Raw genomic sequence first — 18803 nt, 5'->3', positions numbered from 1 at the left:
CAAAATGAAGTTAAAATTTTTGAAAACAGGAATACATTTATAAATGCGTATAATATGATATACATATTTTTGCGTTTATTGAAGATTAGGGTTTATTTAATTTTGCTTTAAATTCATTTCATCGGTGCCATCATGTTGTTAATATGCACACATTGTAATTGAGTGCAATGGATAGCATTATAAGCATTGTCAGAATCTTTTGACTCGACATAGTTCCCATTTTTGCGTCCGGGGAAAAATGTTAAATATTCGCTTTCCTCTTTCCAATTATATAATACCTCTGGCTATATTTTTGTATGGGTTATTGCTCCTCTGACTTATTATCATAACTATATAATAAGAATGTTATATAATAATAGTTGGATTTTCGTATTTAATTATTAAATGAAAAACTGTTCTTGTGGCTCGTAATCTTCAGCATAATATTTGTACAAAAAAAAATAAATAAATAAAAATAAAAATAAAAAAAGAATACACGTGGTATCGGTGAATGGTGTTGTAGAAATTTACTCAGAAGATGAAACAATGCTAATGGGAAATGGGAAACTTTGTTTAATCCCAATCTCCATACAACTTATCTTTTGACTCGACATAGTTCCTTTTTTTTTTTTAAGGGAATTTGGAATTATTGAGTATACTCTATTCTATGTATTTGCGGATTCCCAGAAGATTGGAACTATCTTTTCTATGAATGTGGGGTATTGTGACTTGAGGGGACAATTAATCGAAGCTCTTAATCTCCACTCCCTTACTCCGGGATGTGAACAACTGTTAGTTTGCACAAAATAAAATTTGTACTCACTTCGAAATTTTGTAGTCCAGCTATTCGCAAGAGGCTTCCGTAGCCCAGTGACCTGGTCAGGAGTGGGGGTGCAGTAGTACACGCTCTTTGAGTAGACCAGGGTTCAAGCCCACTGCTAAATACGGTCGATCTACCATATACGATCTGCCGCATTGGCCAGCGTGGCATAATCTGCCACGTTGGTCCAATGCGGGTTGGCAGATCGACCGTAATTGTCCATTTCTGTCAACATGAATTGTTGAGGAGGTTTCCATCTTTCAGTGGATTGATAATGGCTGCAGTTTACTTTTTTTTTTTTTATTCAGAAGAAGGAGGATCTTGTTGAAATTGGAGGAGCATGAGCCGGATACTGAATGAAGGCTTGAAAAAACATAACGTGCTACATTAGAACGGAATATTATTATGGTAGTCAGGGTGGACGCAGGATGACTGGTACCGTTCTGGCTATAGGTGGGAGTCTACCCTGTGAACACTACAGCTTTTAAGGAACCTCACGATACATCCTCCAGATGCCTCTTCCACTAACAGGTGATTCAGACCAGTTTTTGAGGAGACCGCTGACGATTTTCGGGTAAGCTTGTATCGGAGAAATTGGGACTCCAGTGGAGAGGGTTAAACTACCGCAATGAGCCTCTTGGATTGCAGGCTCATCGTGGTGTTATTGTGATTCCAGGGACTGTACATGGAGACTGATTGAGGTATTCCCCTTTGCTGTTAACTATTGTACTATTGGGACTGTTCAGATTTTGAGGAAAAGTTGTTGTTGTTTGCTTTTTAGGAGCATTAGCAACTAAGGCCATATTGCTCCGTATTTGATGGTGATGGGCTCGAACCCCGGTCTAATTAAGAAGAGTGTGCTACATACTGCTGCTCCTTCCCACCTGGCTACGGAGGCGCCTGAGGAAAAGGTGACTTCTTCTTTGGGACCATAATTCCTAATTTAGACATCTACGTCCTGGATTGGACTTCTCCTCATTTTGAATCATCATAGTGGACCTACAAGTGTCAATTCGATCCCTGGAGATCATCACAACCTTATGTTGGGACTTTATAGTGTCAGATACCTTCGTCATATTTCATTTTGATATGGATCATTTGCTCCATTCAGAACGAATTGACCCTTTGCGAAGGAATATGAGATAATTGTACATTTTTAGTGGTACAGCATTATAAATAGGTTGCTTGCCCGGAAATCTGGCTGAGACCTCATAGTACAATAAAAAAAAAATTATTATGGTAAACCTATATTAGCACAAATACCTTTTCGTTACTGGCGGGGAATAATAAAAAAAACTTCCTGCTTCTGACTGAAGAGAAAATGAGGATTACGAATTTGTGAAACTGTCAGTGAAATTACAAAATGAATATTCTGTTTAGATTTGATCCCACGTAAAATTCGGAAATTGCGCAGTGAAAATAGCCGTTGTCTGCAGCAGTTACTGCACATCACCTTCCGGCAACACCTATCACCTCCAATTAGACCATTGACACGATTCAAACCGCTACGTTACCTTGACTGGTAGCCTTAGATTCTGATATGACTGATCATAATCAGTCATATCAGAATATTAATACCAGAATATCAGAAATTAATACATTTTAAGACAATTATTTATATTATTTGTGTCTTAAGACTGTATTTTGTATATAAATAAAAAAGCGCAGTTTAGTGATCAACAACTAAATGCTGTTCATGTAATTCTTTAATACTTTTATTATATTTTAGCCACTTCAGCAATGAGATCTATAATACGTTGTTTTGCCATCAACAGGTAACTGAACTTTTTCACAATTAAATGTGGCAATAGGATTTGCCAAATAGTGAAATGTTATAGCAAGCCCGATGTCGACATCAATACAAAATAAATAATTGTATCCATTTTGATAATTCTTAATCGCATAATTACCAATAATAGTAGACGAAAATCTTTTTAGTATTAGTTAATACTAATTAGTAAGGCCATGTGATAGAAGGAAGTGAACTTTTTCCAGCAACAGCCAAAAACAAATAAATAAATAAATAATAATAATCCAAACAAAATAGAATATTCATACTATTCCCATCACCACAAGGTAAGGTAATCATCTAGTTTTGCTTTAAACAGGGACACACTTCTCCACCACTTTGCGAAGCAACTTATTTCAATGCTAGATAAACCACTGCCTTTATATGAACTGCATAAGATGCAATCTTTTGTTATTCCCTCAAATTTTGTATTTATGTCCCCCGATTTGTGTCTCACCCAGCAGGGAGAGAACTTTCAGACCTTCCTCATTCATTTTACTCAGTCCTTTCAGTGTCTTATACCTCAGTCTTTTAGTTGTCGAACTTTGCACTCCACCAACTTTTATATATATTTTTTTTATTGACCTTAAACTTTGCTGACCCGTAAAATACAACCCCCCAACCCCATTCAGTCTTTTTTCTGCAGTTGTATGAAACACATGACGTGGTTGTGCCACAATTGAAAAAAAAAAAAAAAAATATATATATATATATATATTACTGCAAGCAAAAATTACTTGAAAGCAAATTTGAAATAATAATTAAATAATAAAAAATAAAGACCAGGCAGAGTTCAGTGTAATAAATATAGCTTAATAAATATTTTAACACAAAAGGAAAAAATAAAAAAAAACTTTTATTGTTTGTTTTATTAATTTTTATTAAAAAACTTTTATTAATTTTTATTATGAGAGAACTACCCTTTTATTATTATTATATAATGCTACCAATAATGTATTCCTCGATAATTCATAAATAATATTAAATGTATACTATGTATTAATAATATATTAGTTATATATTAATTATTATTTATTTATCTTATTAATTAATTATATATATAGATTAATAATTAATAATATATATAAGTAAATAATAATTGATATATAATTACTATTAATCTGTAACTAAAGAATATTATTATAAATTCTCTTCTAGTATGTAGTGACATTTTTTGCCTTCTGGAGCAGTTGTGGATTAATCGCGTGTCGCGTGAGCGTTCGCGTACACGCGAATGCTCACGTAGAAGCAGAAGACAACAACGATACTAATTTTGTCAAGCAGGTTATATTTGCTTTGCTGGTAAAGGTGTTTTTAATTTCGCTGACATCTAAGAGTAAAATATTAGTGATAAAGTGACAGGTTGAATTGCAGAGAAATAACTTTGTAAAGCCATTAACCTATAGTGAGTTGGTGTCTTTGTAGGCCATAGTGAATAGTAAAGTATTTGTGATAAAGTGACACATTGAATTGCAGGGAAATAACTTTTGTAAAGCCGGATAGTGAATTAGTGTCATTTTATTCCGTAGTGCATATGAGAAACCAGTTATATCAGGTAAGGTGGTTTTTGTTTTTTTTAAGATAAATTACTGAAAGAGTTAAGCGCATTCTGTTGATCTCATAAATATAACGGAAGTGTAAAATTTCGTCTAAAATCAATGTTTTCTTAAATTTTTGAATTTTAATATTTTTATACCATGCAATTCAGATATATTATTATTATTAGCCACATGGTGCAAGGAAGCCTGAGGCTTATGCTGCACCAGCCAACAAAAAAAAAAAACAAAACAAAAAAAAAAAAATTTCCCGAGTTACCCCTGAGAGAGAGAGAGAGAGAGAGAGAGAGAGAGAGTGTCAGAAGTAGAAAGGAATCGCCAATAAAGAGAAGAATGATGATATCCAGCTCAGGACCCTGGGTCTGCCAAGCCCATAATCACCAGATGTGAGCCCCCCCCCCCCCCCCCATGCGGTTATATAATATCTAAAGCTGCCAAATAATGTTGCCAATTCTTTGGGCTTAACCTGCAGTCTGTGGATTTGTTTTGCATGTTAAGTTGAGATTGGGTATTTTATTTCTTGGGGGTTGTAGAATGGTAGGCAAAATAAATAAATAAAAATAAAATATTAATTCAATTTGGAGTCGGATGTGATGTTATTGTATATTATTATATGTTTTTTTTAGAATACTATTTAATGCATCGGTATGCAGCACAATGTTTTTATCTTTACTGGAAAGTCTGTATAAGTAAATAGTTATGTCTAACTTGTTAGCTGTTAACTGTTTTCCTCATAAAAAGTAATAAAAATTATATTTTAAGTGTAAATATTTCAGGATTGTTTTCACTGAACTCTCCTCCTAGCCTATATCATTCGGTCCAACATGCTAACCTGGAGAAAGATATTGGGGGGGGGGGGGGGTTGACGATGTTAAAAAAAAAAAAAAAAAGATAAAATTTTGTTGTGCTGTAATTTTTAATTATAAAGAGATAAAGTATGGCATAAGAACTGCTTCTTACTGGGGAGTATTATTACTTGTAAGATCTATTTTATTGGAATTAAACTTTTTTTTTTTGTTATGATTTTTGAAATATACTCTAATCGATCGGAAAATTTTGAATTTTTAACCCAATATTCCAAGTTAAACTCATACTTGGCAGTTTGTTTCATTAAAATTTACTAGTATTTAATTTATTTAAATTTTCGTTGTTTAATTTCGTACAAGTCGATATCTCAAACTATATTTGCATCAGTTTTAAATAATTAATGTTTGAAGCAAAGCTCTAAATTGTACATGATTTAAAAATGCGTGTTTAAATTAATAAATTTTCAAATGTATTTAACTATATATATTATATATAATTTAATATATTTATATATATTTAAAAATATGCACATTTATAAATAATTCCACCGAATTGTTTTTACTAACAGTAAAGACACGCGGAATATAATAATGAAAAATATTTAAAAATGAAGAGATTATACTATTTTTTCCATATGAGAAGGATTGACTTACCTTGTACTCACTTCACATTATATGGTTGTTAATTTTATTTCCCGGTCAGGTGGAGGTATATAAATATTATTGTTTCTGGAAATGTCATTCTTTATTAGCTGATTACTGTATACAGATCATAGCATCAGAGTTAGCAATGCACGCGAATTAAATACAAACGAAATGCAAGTATATTCACTTTTAATTGGAATCGTTCACAGGCGAAACTATGAATTCTGTCCCCCCCCCGCGCAATATTGCTGAAAAACTTAGGTGATCTTCAACAACCATACCAAGCCAATAGTTGATCTCCCAATTCCTCGGGCTCTTCCCCCTCCCGCGGTGGCGTGGGCCTTGATTGGGGTCGCCTTCTCTAATGTCCCCCATACTTCTGTCTTTTCCCCAGTCTTCAGTCTACCCCTCATTCTATCTATATGCAAGCGAATGCCCCATACGTCTAAATTTAAACATGTCAAATTAACCGCGATCCAGTTTTGCCCCTGAAATCTTAGGAAATTAGGTGACAGGACCTGCAAGAGTAAATAAATATAATAATAGTGTACCTAGTCTGCCTCCACGGGGCAGAGTGGGACAACGTTGGGTTCCATTTGGGGCCAAGTGATGATGGTGGTGGTATTTCTGACAGAGGTGGTCGAGGACTATAGCTTGAGGTACAGTATTATTATGTTATTATTAACATAATATGATGTTAATAATAACATCATATTATTAATGCCCCATACGTCTCATAACAGACGTATGGGGCATTAAGCTTGTACCAATACCAGACACTAGGCGAGGCTTTACAAAACTATCACAATGCAGTTTTACAAAGCAATCTCTTACAGATCCATCCTTAATATAATACTGATTGATTGCCCATCCAGCATGCCAATCCAGGTCGGTGCAATGGATCGCCCTAGAATCCTAGTGTGTAGTTGGTTTTTGAAGATCTCCATATCAATACTGGCTTTAGGTTTCATTTTATTGATTTTGATTTTTTTTTTTTTAATTTGTTCATTTTGGCATTATATAGTGTCAAAAATCGGTTGTTATCGCCCAAAGTGCCCTGGTGTTTTCTGTGTTCGTGTACATTCTAATCTTGCCTTGCATCCACCTCTTTTTATAAATATGTTATAGCAATTTAACAAACATGTTTAAGAGATCCCGGTGTGTGTGTGTTAAGGCCTGGGTACTTGTCTATGCTTGTCAATAGGCACATGTCTATGCTTAGGTCCCAACCTCTTTGGGTTGAATTATATACGTACTGTTATTGAGAGCAAAAAGGATAAATAGAAATGTCGGTTTTCTTATTCTAAAGAATTGAAATACAGCAATCTTTGTATGTAATTTCGAAATCGCTTTTATCATTATCATTTTCTTTTTTTTTTTTTTCTGAACAAGTCATGCACGACAGAAGACTATTGGCAATTTACACTATGTACAATAACAGTAAAATACTAATAGACAATAATAAATAAGTTAAGACAATAAACTATACAGTATTAACCTGGGTTAAAAAGGTTTTCAGCAATTGCGAGTGTATTCATCCGGCAGTATTTTCCATTGTCTGTATTGGAGGGCTGGGTGTAAAAAAAAATGTCGGACGTTCCTTCGCTGTACGTGAAAGTGGTCACATAAGTATTCCAGGAGATTCATGCTCTCCTGAGAGAAATTTTCTCAGAAATTTCAGGTCTGAAAGAATTATTCTGACATGGAACGGTTTGAGATGCAAGTAGGCTCAGCGATTCACAGAAGAGTGTACGGCAGTAGAGTGGATTTCTGGACCGTGCGTAGTGAAATTTCGTTTAACTGCTTCTGTTCTGTTGAGGTTTGTTTTCTGTATAGCTTCTCGTACTGTTGATGCAAACTCAAGGGTGAGAATGACCATTGCTTTGAAGAGAAGAACTGTATCATGTCTGTGCATTATGGCCGTAGCTGCCAATGCGCCATTAAAAACCAAACCAAACCAAGCATCATGGCTGTAGTATCGTTAAGAAATATTGTTCGAGGTTTAGGCCTAAATGGATGTCAGATGAACTAATGAGACATGGCAGAGAAGAAAAATGCATGGGATACATATAAATTAATGGGTGTCATGGAAGCCTATGATAGATATAAGCTGGTCTATAACCAAGCCACAAAGGAGATTAGGCAGGCAAAAGCAGATTATGAGAAATCCTTGGCAAAGGATGCAAAGGAAAACAGAAAAGAGTTCTTTACCTATGTAAACTCTAGAAGGAAAGGGATGAATCAGATTGGTCCACTGGATATTGATGGTTCAACTATTGGTGATCCTGCTCAGGTGACTAACAAACTAAACGAGTATTTTGCAGCTACATTCACACATGAGGAGTTGTTCAGGAAGGAGAATACCAGAGGTGAAGTAAACTCTGGCAGTGAGCTAGATGATTTTGTAATAACTGAGAGGAAAGTGGAGGAGAAATTGTTGAGGATAAACATAAAAGAGGCACCCAGGGTGGATAGGATCTATCCAGTTATATTAAAGGAGGCAGCAAAGGAAGTAAGCAAACCCTTAGCCATAATTATGAGAGCTTATTTGGAATCAGGGGAGGTACCCATAGACTGGAGATGTGCAAATGTGACTCCAATTCACAAAGGAGGATCAAAGGCTGACACAAGTAATTATAGACCTGTGAGTTTAACTTCTGTTCCAGGAAAATTAATGGAGGCACTGGTTAAAGAAGCACTGCAGAATCATCTAGACAAGACTTCAGTTATAGCTCAGATACAACATGGTTTTGTTAAGGGAAAGTCTTGCCTGACCAATTTGATTGGATACTATGATGCAGTCACAAAAGAACTGGATGCAGGGAATAACTTTGATATTATATATTTGGATCTTAGAAAGGCTTTTTATACTGTTGCACATGGAAAACTGCTGCACAAATTGGAGCAGTGTGACATTGGAGGCAGATTGCTGCTATGGATAAAGGGATGGTTGAGTGGGAGAAGACAGAGAGTGGTAATCAATGGACACTGCTCATCATGGACTAATGTTATTAGTGGAGTCCTTCAGGGTTCAGTGTTGGGTCCATTGTTGTTTTCTGTATTTATAAATGATACTGATGATGGTATATCAAGCTTAATGTCCAAGTTTGCAGACGATACAAAGGGGTGTTAAGGACAGGGTTGTTAAGGACACTACTGACAGTATGCTGCTGCGACAGGATCTGGAAAGGTTGCGCAGATGGGTTGAGAGGTGGCAAATGAAGTTTAACATTGACAAAAGTAAAGTACTACATATGGGAAGCACATATGGTAACCCCAGAGCAACGTATCAACTGTGTGGTACTACACTGACAGTGGTAGAGAATGAAAGGACCTGGGGGTAATTGTGCAGGCAGATAGGAGTTTTCTATGCATTGCAGACGGGCTGCAAGAGTAGCTCATGGTGTCTTGTCAATGATATACAGGAATTTTTCTTACAGGGATAAGGAGGTGATAATTCCTTGTATAAGGCAATGGTCAGGCCACACCTTGAGTACTATATACAGGTCTGGAGGCCTAATTTCAAGAAGGATGTAGAGCTGCTGGAACGAGTACAGAAAAGGGCAACAAGATTAGTGAATGAGACAAAGGGTTGCTCTTACAAAGAAAGGCTTAAGTTTTGCAAAATACAGTGTCTGGAGACGGCACCGGCAAGGTGATCTGATAGAGCTGTATAAAGCCTTGAATGGTTTGAGCATGCTCAATGCTGATGGATTCTTCCTCTTGCTCAGAATAATCACCTGAGAGGGCATAAATTCAAATTGAGGAAAGATAGATGTAGGATAGATGTGCGGAAATTTGCCTTTAGCCAGCGGGTAGTTGGTTGGTGGAACAAACTTCCATCCCTTGTTGTGGAAGTTGATAGCCTAAATAAATTTAAGGCTCAGCTGGACAGGTATTTCGAACGAACGGAGGGGTGAAATGGGAGTATTTTTTTTTTTTTTTGGCTGATGCTGCATAAGCTTGCTTTCTTGCATCATATGCCTCCCTCTACTAATGCTAATGCTATTTAACTCTGTATCTATTCCTCTTATTGAAGTCTGTCATTCGAAATGACTTGGTAATGATTTGTGCTATCAAAACAAACGCTTTGCAGGAAAATAAGACGCAAAGTTCGTTTACGTGGTCACACTTTTGAATTGGTTGCGTATTGTCAGGTCTATTGATGGTTTTTTTGTGAGACGAGCTGGATGATGATTAAAAAAATCAGTTGGCTCTTGGAAAGATTAATATATAAGCCATTCAAAACTGTCCACTAATGTACTTTCTCTAAAAATGCCGAAGTCGATGGCGATCAGTGGAATCTAATATTGTAGCGTACATGTTGGTGTCATCAGCAAATAGCGCCACATGCATTTGTAGTGCGGATACTTAATTTGGAAATTCATCTATATAAATGTTGGAAAGTAAAGGCCCCAGTGGAGATCCTTGTGGGTATCACTCGATGGGGAGAAAGGTTGCGAGCGTTTTTTGTTGATGATAACGTGGTGAAAGAAAATGGGTGTACGCATAAGCGTCCGATTTGCCCAGTGACATCATAATCGAGCCACTCAAATCCGTTCATTAAAGTATTACAAAATGTAGTTCCAGGGAGTAAATATTTTTGCTAACGGCAAGCGATTTTCAGCTGTAATTTTATCGCTCCCTTCCAAAACTGAACACAGGTCGCCTTGGTAAGATGATACACATATCTCAACGAAAGAAAAATTATTACTTTCTAGAAGTCATTCCGCTCCCGTGACTTGTGTTTCATTAATAATACATTTAAAATAAATAAATGCACAAGGCATAATACTTTAAGAGTTTGGTATCTATATAATATCGGTGTTTAGATACACCATAGATAACTCTTAATAAACTACAAAGTAGTTGTGCACAATATGAGAAACAGCAAATGATGCCTACAACAACTACTTTGTAGTTTATTAAGAGTTATCTATGGTGTATCTAAACACCGATATTATATTAATAATACAGTAAGGCCTCAACTTACACGGGTAGCTGGTTCCAAAAGTTTCTGTGCAAGGTGATAACCGTAGTCCAACATTGTTTAAATAAGATATGTTTATATCGTACTTAAGAAATGAAACTATCCATTTAATTTTTAAAATTTAACTATCCATTGAAATGAACAATCATTTCAATGGATAGTTAAAGCTAAAAAAGTAGTGCTTAGGATATCAAAATATTAATATAATTATGATAACGTTAAATTATGTTAAATATTATTGTAATATATAAACCTATATCCAGAACTAATTACCGTAGATGTTAGTATCCAAAATGTTTAAAAAAAAAAAAAAAGAAAACAAAAGCCATATTCGTGTAACTCGAACCCAGATAAGTCGGGGATTTTACTGATTGGCCGCCGTAGCCGAGTGGCCTCATATAACAAACCCAAGTTTGTTATATGAGGAAAATATAAGTAATGTCAGTGTAATAAATATAAGTGTAATAACTTATATATTTTCCTCGTATAACAAACTTGGCTCATTATTCAATACATACAAAGAGACATGTAAATACCCAATAAATAATATGAATAATATTGTATATTTAATTAAATGCTTGCAAAACTGCAATGCCTGCTACATCGGAAACACCACTACTAAGTACGGTACCACAAAAACCTCTAATACACGTGCTTATTACCACTACAACAGTTTCAAAACAGGGCAATCCAGCACCGAGCTTACACTACACGTACATTCCCACAACTACACCCCTCTAGTTGATTCAGCCATCACCATTATAAAATTAAAAATTAGTTATAAAATTTCAATACGAAGCCCTTGTTATAGAATGGTTTCGCCGTCATTCTAAATTAAATATCATAAATGCGAAACTACCCTCCAACCTTTCTCCGGTCTGGAATCTCACGCACCTTAAATTCCCGAACGTCACAAAGAGCATCACGAGAACATAGAAATTCTTTTAAATAACACGCGTTCCCTCCTCACTTAGTATTGCCAACTGAAGACGTTTAAAAAACGAAAATCAGTCGTTATGACTTCTGGCTTCACCGGGTTTCATATATTTTAGAGTTTTTAATTAATTAATTCTTCAATGACAACTAAGGACGGAGTTGTGCACTTCTACTTCCTTGAGCATATTTTAATTTCGTTTTTAATTTTTAATCCCGTATCCTTACTAATTAATTCATTTAAACTCTAAATTATTTAAACTTTTCAAACCCCAAAATTATCTGTCCACCCTACTTCAAGTAACAACTGCAGATTATATAAGGTGATTACCGTCTAATTAAGCTTTGCTATTGAACTTAGTCCAATCATAACGGTATTTTAAGATATTCTATAACATATCTAATTGCCAGTTGACATTTAAATTTCTCTAAGCTCTCAGCCTTAGTCACCCGCGGAGGCACCCCGTTCCAGTAATTAATAACACGCTGGCTAAAAGAAAACTTCTTGCAATTCCAGTTTAAACCTCTTCCCCGATAATTTGAATTTATGACCCCGACTTCTGGAATCCTTTATAACAGTGAAAATTTCGCCTTCATTCATTTTACAATTACCTCTAAAGCTTTATAGATTTAAGTCAGATCCCCTCTAATGTGGCTGGTCGGCAATCTTTATAGTTCACATAATCGAAATCTTTCCTAATACGGTCGCTTGTTTACAGATATCACTTGTTCCTATTTGGATCTTTTCAAGGATCTCTGTGTTTTTAGGTGAGGTCCCCCATACCCGAACATAGTGTTCCAAGTGATTATAAAGCCAAATGAGTGACCTTGAGTCCCCTATTGTTTTTCTCCATGTTATAGCTTGTGGTTTCCCCCTTTATCTTCTGATGACTAATAAATAATAAACAGATAGTAATTGTTAATATAATTGTCACAATGCTTACAGGAGAACTGTCTTCACAACGGGTTGCCAAATATTGCACTACTTTCACACAAATGATATCTTCATCTCCATAATAAAATAATCTGCCATTCATTAAAAAGATGAGACAGTTGGTTGATGGCACTCTCTCATCTTTATCATTAACCATTTGGCGATGTAATGATATTGCCTTTCCAAAAGATTAATCTGCCAATGTACTACTACTTTCAAACAAATTAGTTTAAAATCGGTTTTGTTAATGCAATGTTCTTTAATAAATTAATAAATAAATAGAACTGGCCGTAAATCGAGGAAATCCTGCTCACTTTTCATTGTCAGAGATTTCAGTTTCGCATACTTTTTCTTAATTTCTCGTTTAAAATACTTATTTTCTTAAATTAAAATTTGAACTCCTGCTTTAAACTATGCCGTTTTTTTCCTTGCAGCTTTTTAATTTTTTAACAGTCATTCTTTTAAAAAAAACGAATAAATAAAAAAACAGTTTCTGTTTTCTGCAGCATTATCATTATTATTATTGAGATTTTTGCTTTCAGCTAATCTCTTCAAAAAATAAAAAAGAGAGAAAATAAAAATTCTATTTTCTGCACTGTCGTTATTAGAAGGGTATCTTATATTATGACAAGGTTTTTACTTCAGAAACTGTGCAACAGTTTTTGCGCTCTGAAAAATTTTCCTTTTCTCTCTTTTTTCGACGTGTTCCTTCATACACGCAAGCATTTTTCTAAAGTAGAGCTGATTTCGGAAGTTATAATGTTGGGACCGCCTCTGGTTTTAAATAGCGATAACTCTTTTGTATGTATTGAAACATAGTATAACGTAAGGAAATTAAGATACATCATCTGTAAAATGATAACAGTGATGCATGTTTTAAATTAATTTTGTCCTTTTTTTTTGCACACAATAAGCCTCTGTGGTAGTTAAGTTGGTTCTCTACATCGCCATCTGCCACTCTTTGGGAGAGGTCTTGGTTCGATTTTCTTCACCTGGAAGAATTGCTAAAGTCTTCAGTTGAGGCTGTAATTAGCCGATTTCAGGCCTAGAGAGTAGGGGCGATTCCTCCCGAACACCGCTTCTGCAGACGCGGTTATGAGCGTACTCTTGGGGCGGGGTGGGGACGCTAATAACAAAATAAAGGAAAATAAATGCAGTAAGCCCTTTATGCTTCATTTTATCATTTTTATGAAGAGAGTATTATTTAACATTCGTTTGGTTGTCTTGTATAATTAATGGAATGCTACCGTATTGGAGTAGCCATATACAGTATGGGTTTGGTTTTTTTTTTAGGAGCATTAGCAACTAAGGCCATATTGCTCCAGGGATATGCGGTGGTCATTCCCTGACCTTTCCGCATCCTCCGTATTTGGTGGTCACGGGATCAAACCCCGGTCTAATCAAGAAGTGTGTGCTACGCACTGCTGCTCCTGCCCACCTGGCTACGGAGGCGCCCCCATATACAATATGGAAGCAACCATTTGCTGCACAATCCGGAATTATAAACTCGAATAAATTTTGTCTTCCTTATACTGATTACGAGGAATGTCTCCTGGTGACGTCTCAGGCAGGGCGGTTAGCTCGGATAACGTGCGCAGTGGCACATCCTTATTTATTCTCAAGTGTAATTACAGTATGTACACGATGAGTAAAGTAGCTGTCCAGCCAGGTAAGGCGCTTGAAATATTTTTATACGTCGCATTAACACGCTGACCAATGTTCAGAGCATCTTACATAATGCATTCAGCTATTCGTAGTACGAACCAAACAAACCACGATGAGTGTACACAACGCCACCGACCCTAACATACATAACAAAACACCATTGTATGTATTATGTTATTCGTTTCGTTTTACTTTTTTTTTTTTTTTTTTTTGTTCCTTCTTGTCGTATGCGTATGTAAATAACAGAGCGCAGTATGAACTAAGCTTCGGTTGAATTATGTTGATTTAATAGTAGTTGTAGTGATGAGTAAATTCACCTTCAGGTTGTTGAAATTAAATAACTACAACCCTTGATCCGACATGGTGAAAATTACGAAAAAACACTTTTTCTTCATATGCATGAAAAATTGAGATTTTCGTAATAAGTTAGAAAAACTGGGAAAAACGAAAATGTTCCACTGTTTGAAAACTAAAGGAAGTGCGATAAACGATCGATACCTGTATACACGTTTCTAGCACCATTGATAAGAGCGAACCTAGCTATATTGATTACAATGTTATATTGTCATATTATATCTTTAAATTATACAGTGCTATTACTCGTAATTTCAGAAAGTTAGACCGATCTGCCCTTACATTTCTGTAGATAACACCGTGCGAGTTAGGGCTTGCATAAAACCGAGAAATTTCAAAACCGAGTTTAACCGAAGTTTACTCTTAAAACCGGTTTTAAACCCGATTTTCTCAGACTTAGGGAAAATAATTAAAAGCTTATAACACGGGTATTTATTTTATCTTGGGTAGATTGTACAATCGTAATCAAATCTTTTAAACAAAATCTATCACCTCTTATAGTAAAAAAAAAAAAAACATTAAAATGCTCCAAAAAAGTAACCAGCTTGAGATTATAGAAAATTACAAATTGTATTCAAATCCTTTGAATAAAAACTATCTTCTCATATAGTAAACAAAAAAATAATAAGCCCTATAGTAATAATAATAAATAAATAAAAATAATGTGAAAAAAACAGCTTGGGGAAAGTATTTTACTATTTATTGCTCAGGTTTTTTCTGAAAATGACCCTTTAAAAAACACAGTATATTAAGCATTTTTCCTGATAGACTTGACCTTATTTTTGTGTTAAAGAGACTAATAATCGAAAACACTGTCTCAGATTGGACACTTGTTGGTTTAATGGTCAGCAGTGCTCTATAAACTTTCTCCAGCTTTTCACTTCTACTGCTAGTTGCCTCCAAAATTTTAAATTCTTTGCTGATTTCCAATTCACTGGGATATTTTGAAGTCTCTTCAGTTAATCTCTTTATTACACTATCATACTCTCGCATGAGTGTATCCCCAACATCGGAACTAGACGAGTCTTTGTTTTCTTCTAAAAGAACAGTTCGTTTATTTTCAGTTTCTTCATTCAACGCTAAGACTCCTTCGGAATATTTTGCAAATAATCTCAAATAATCTCTTCAGCACGCTTTTTCAAAACTTGCTTACTTGGAAAATCAAAAGTTCTTGAACCTGAATCTTCTTTCCTAAACTATTTGTGGTTGTGTAGATAGCTCAGCAAAGCCACAGTTTGGCAATTTCGTCTTGCATTGTAACGCTGCAAAAGGCTTTGGTGAAACTTTAAAGCAAATGGGGTTTCTGCTGTATCAAACTTAGCAAGCAGAAATTCTATTGAAGACTCTGCTTTAAGTAAGTCTGTATCTTCTGAGGTTATAGCCTTCAGAATCATTTCAACTGTTCGCAAAGTTTCACATAGCAATTCAAGTGTTTTCCTGTCATCGTCAGACACAGCTTCAGTTGACAGTACTGCACATAGAGCATTTGGAATGCAATTTTTCAATTTCAAAAATCTCTCAATCATACAGAATGTGCTATCCCATCTAGTCTTGCAATCTAATGTAAGTTTATATTCTTTCCCATTAAATTTTGCTTTAACAAAATTTTGTGATATGTCATTTTTGGTAGGCGATTTTCGAAAAGGCTTGCAAATTTTTCTGACTTTGTTAATAGTTTGTGCAATCTTGGCCATTGGATTGAAGAAATAAATGAGCTCATTGGTATAGTCGGTTTGATAAAGCATGCCTTGTTGTCTTTCTTCAACTTCTTCATCATCACTACTTTCTTCATTATTTTCATTTTCTTCATTGTCTTTGGGAGACTGAGAGACTGTGGCACCATACCGCCGTAGCCTAGTGGTCAGGTGCGCGGGTGCATAAGTACACGTGCCTTGAGTGACCGGGGTTCAAGCCCGTGACTGCTGAATACTGTGCTGTTTCTTGTATTCTGTCTATCTTGTCAACTCCTCTGACCGTTTGGTCGTCCCGGAGTATAAACAGAAAATTTATTTATTTATTATAATTGATTGATTTTTCATAAAGTACATCTATAACTGACAGATGTATACAATGGGCTATACATTGTTGATGATCAGGCGTAATTTTCTTGCCAAACTTAATCATCATTGCTGCTCCATCGGTGGTGCAGGCAACAATATCCTCATCCAAGTTCAAACCAAGTTCTTTCAAGTGTCCATTCACAATTTGCTCAGCTCTTCTGCTGTCAAGTGAACCATTAATCTCAATAAGACCTAACGACCAATGATTGTCTTTTGAATGCACATTTATATTCATATGCCTTTTATTTTGTGTAGACGTATATTTGTATAGAGTCAATGAATACCATGCACCCAAAACCAATGGATTATTGAAATGCTGAATGAGTTCTTCTTTCTTAGTTTTATAATAATTCAGAACCATATTTTTAATTCCACTAACTGAGGCTGGTGGTAATTTATCGTATTTATTTCTCTGAAGGTGAAGGCTTGATTGTATAAACTCACTCTTGGCAATTGAATTAAAAGAAAATCCATCTAAAGCAGCTAATTTTGAAATCTCTTCTTCCATAGATTTTTTAACGATAAAGTTTTCTAATATTCTTACCATTTTTACGGAAGGTTCACTGTTATCTTGTTTAATGTCAATCTGAAGCATTTTCTTTAAATGCAACATCAAAGATGATGTAGATACTCCAGACGACTTCATTATCTTCTGACATTTCGAACATTGTGCTTCATCTTTGCTTTTTCGAGCAAAATAATTCCATACATTTGATTTCATCTTAGATATATTAAGAGTAATAAATATTAATTAGTAGGAATTTATAGCACCGAAAATTTTAAATAAAAATATTGAAGATAACAAAGGCACAATGCTATGCGTCACTCCCGCAAGCACTGAATGAAGAGTCTAAACGAGGCAAGTTTCAAAATTTTCACGAAAGAAATTTTTTATTTATTTACTCGCATTTTTTTTCCCCAATTAAATCTATTGTATTTTCAAAATTACATAAAAGCTAAATTTGGTGAAGCTGCTTTTTGGAGAACATTTGATCGCAAATTTAATAGGAATAAAGAAGCAAAAAACTTTCTACGATTGAAATTTGAAGCAATATTCAGCGAATCTGTTTCTAGTGGGTAACCATCAACAAGGCGCGTTCCATAACTTGCCTGGCGAACAAGATGGAACGGAGAAACGTTGAGCATTTTCTTTTACGCTATCGCTCCGACTCACTCAGTCGTAAATGTACACCTGCATCGTGCCATGATACAGGTGAGAAGATAAAAGGTACCCCTCCTAGATTTGGGCCGCTTGCCCATGAGATTCGTACCTACTTAAACATAAAATAAAATAACATAAAAAACATGTTTAAAACATAAAGCAGTTGAACGATCCAGACAAACGAACAAACAAAAGAAAATGTTCGTAACAAAAAACTATATTGGAGGGCTAACTAAAAAAATATTCGAATCCGGTTTTAGAAGCTCGGTTTCGGTTTTAACAACTCAATATGAAAACCGGATTATAAAACCGGTTTGCAAGCACTAGTGCGAGTATATTGAGTTAGGATAAAAGAAACGTAAAAAAATAAAAAACAACGGGAATGTTAGAATGTAATATAATATGTAACAGTGAGGCTATCACTGTATTAATGTAGTAAATTGAAATATGGTTGAGAATAAAAAACAAGTTTGCAACTCACCATAGCTGAATGCCGTCAGAAACGGCACGGCAAACAAAAGAGTCCAAGTAGAAGCCATATTAAAAGATACTGTTTTGTAGTCAGTTGAATTGCGCCGTATGGTATAGGTGTGCATGCCTTGATTTATATACAGGACGTGTGATAGTAAGGCCGGAATTCACATGGTGTGTTTCAACACATTGGTGTAAGGGTATGACAGTTGTTGTTTTCTCAGCTCTAATATCCTTATTACTGAAAACCCAGGAAATTTTAGGTTCTAAGAACAGACTGTTACATCGCATTATCTGTGTGATAATAACTATATCATCATATTATTTCGATGAAGGCTTATTTTGTTTTTCCTGCTCTGCACTTTCGATTATCATAGGATTAACGTGAAAGGATCGGTGAATTCTGAGTGGAAAATGGACTGATTTGTGAAAAGAACAAATTTGTGCAAAATTTAATTTTTGATTAGATAATAGAAAAATCAATGTGCCAAATAGCTACTTAGAGTCGTTGCTGTGCAGAAAATACTGGAATAATTTGCAGTGTTTTATTTTAAAAAAAATCGCATTGAACAAATCTGGACTTATAAACAATTTTGTGACTCTAGGTTGCCAAGATATATAAATGAACTGTAATATAAG

At 35.2% G+C, this 18803-nt stretch overlaps 1 protein-coding gene across 1 annotated transcript in view; it reads right to left on the bottom strand.

Annotated features, from left to right (window-relative positions):
• Positions 1-18283, bottom strand: part of LOC150081588 (uncharacterized protein CG3556-like) — a 36522-nt gene extending 18239 nt beyond the window's left edge. The window contains exon 1 of the mRNA XM_090379450.1: positions 18175-18283. Within this exon, the coding sequence (XP_090235576.1) occupies positions 18175-18232 (58 nt within the window). The 5' untranslated portion in view covers positions 18233-18283. The remainder of the gene's footprint in view (positions 1-18174) is intronic.
• Positions 18284-18803: the final 520 nt, after the last annotated feature.

This window comes from Mastigoproctus giganteus, chromosome 8, assembly GCF_048544385.1.
Source record: "Mastigoproctus giganteus isolate SK-2022 chromosome 8, ASM4854438v1, whole genome shotgun sequence".
Classification (NCBI taxonomy): Eukaryota; Metazoa; Arthropoda; class Arachnida; order Uropygi; family Thelyphonidae; genus Mastigoproctus; species Mastigoproctus giganteus.
Note: the sequence above shows the minus strand (reverse complement) of the source record. Positions and strands in the feature narration are given on the sequence as shown.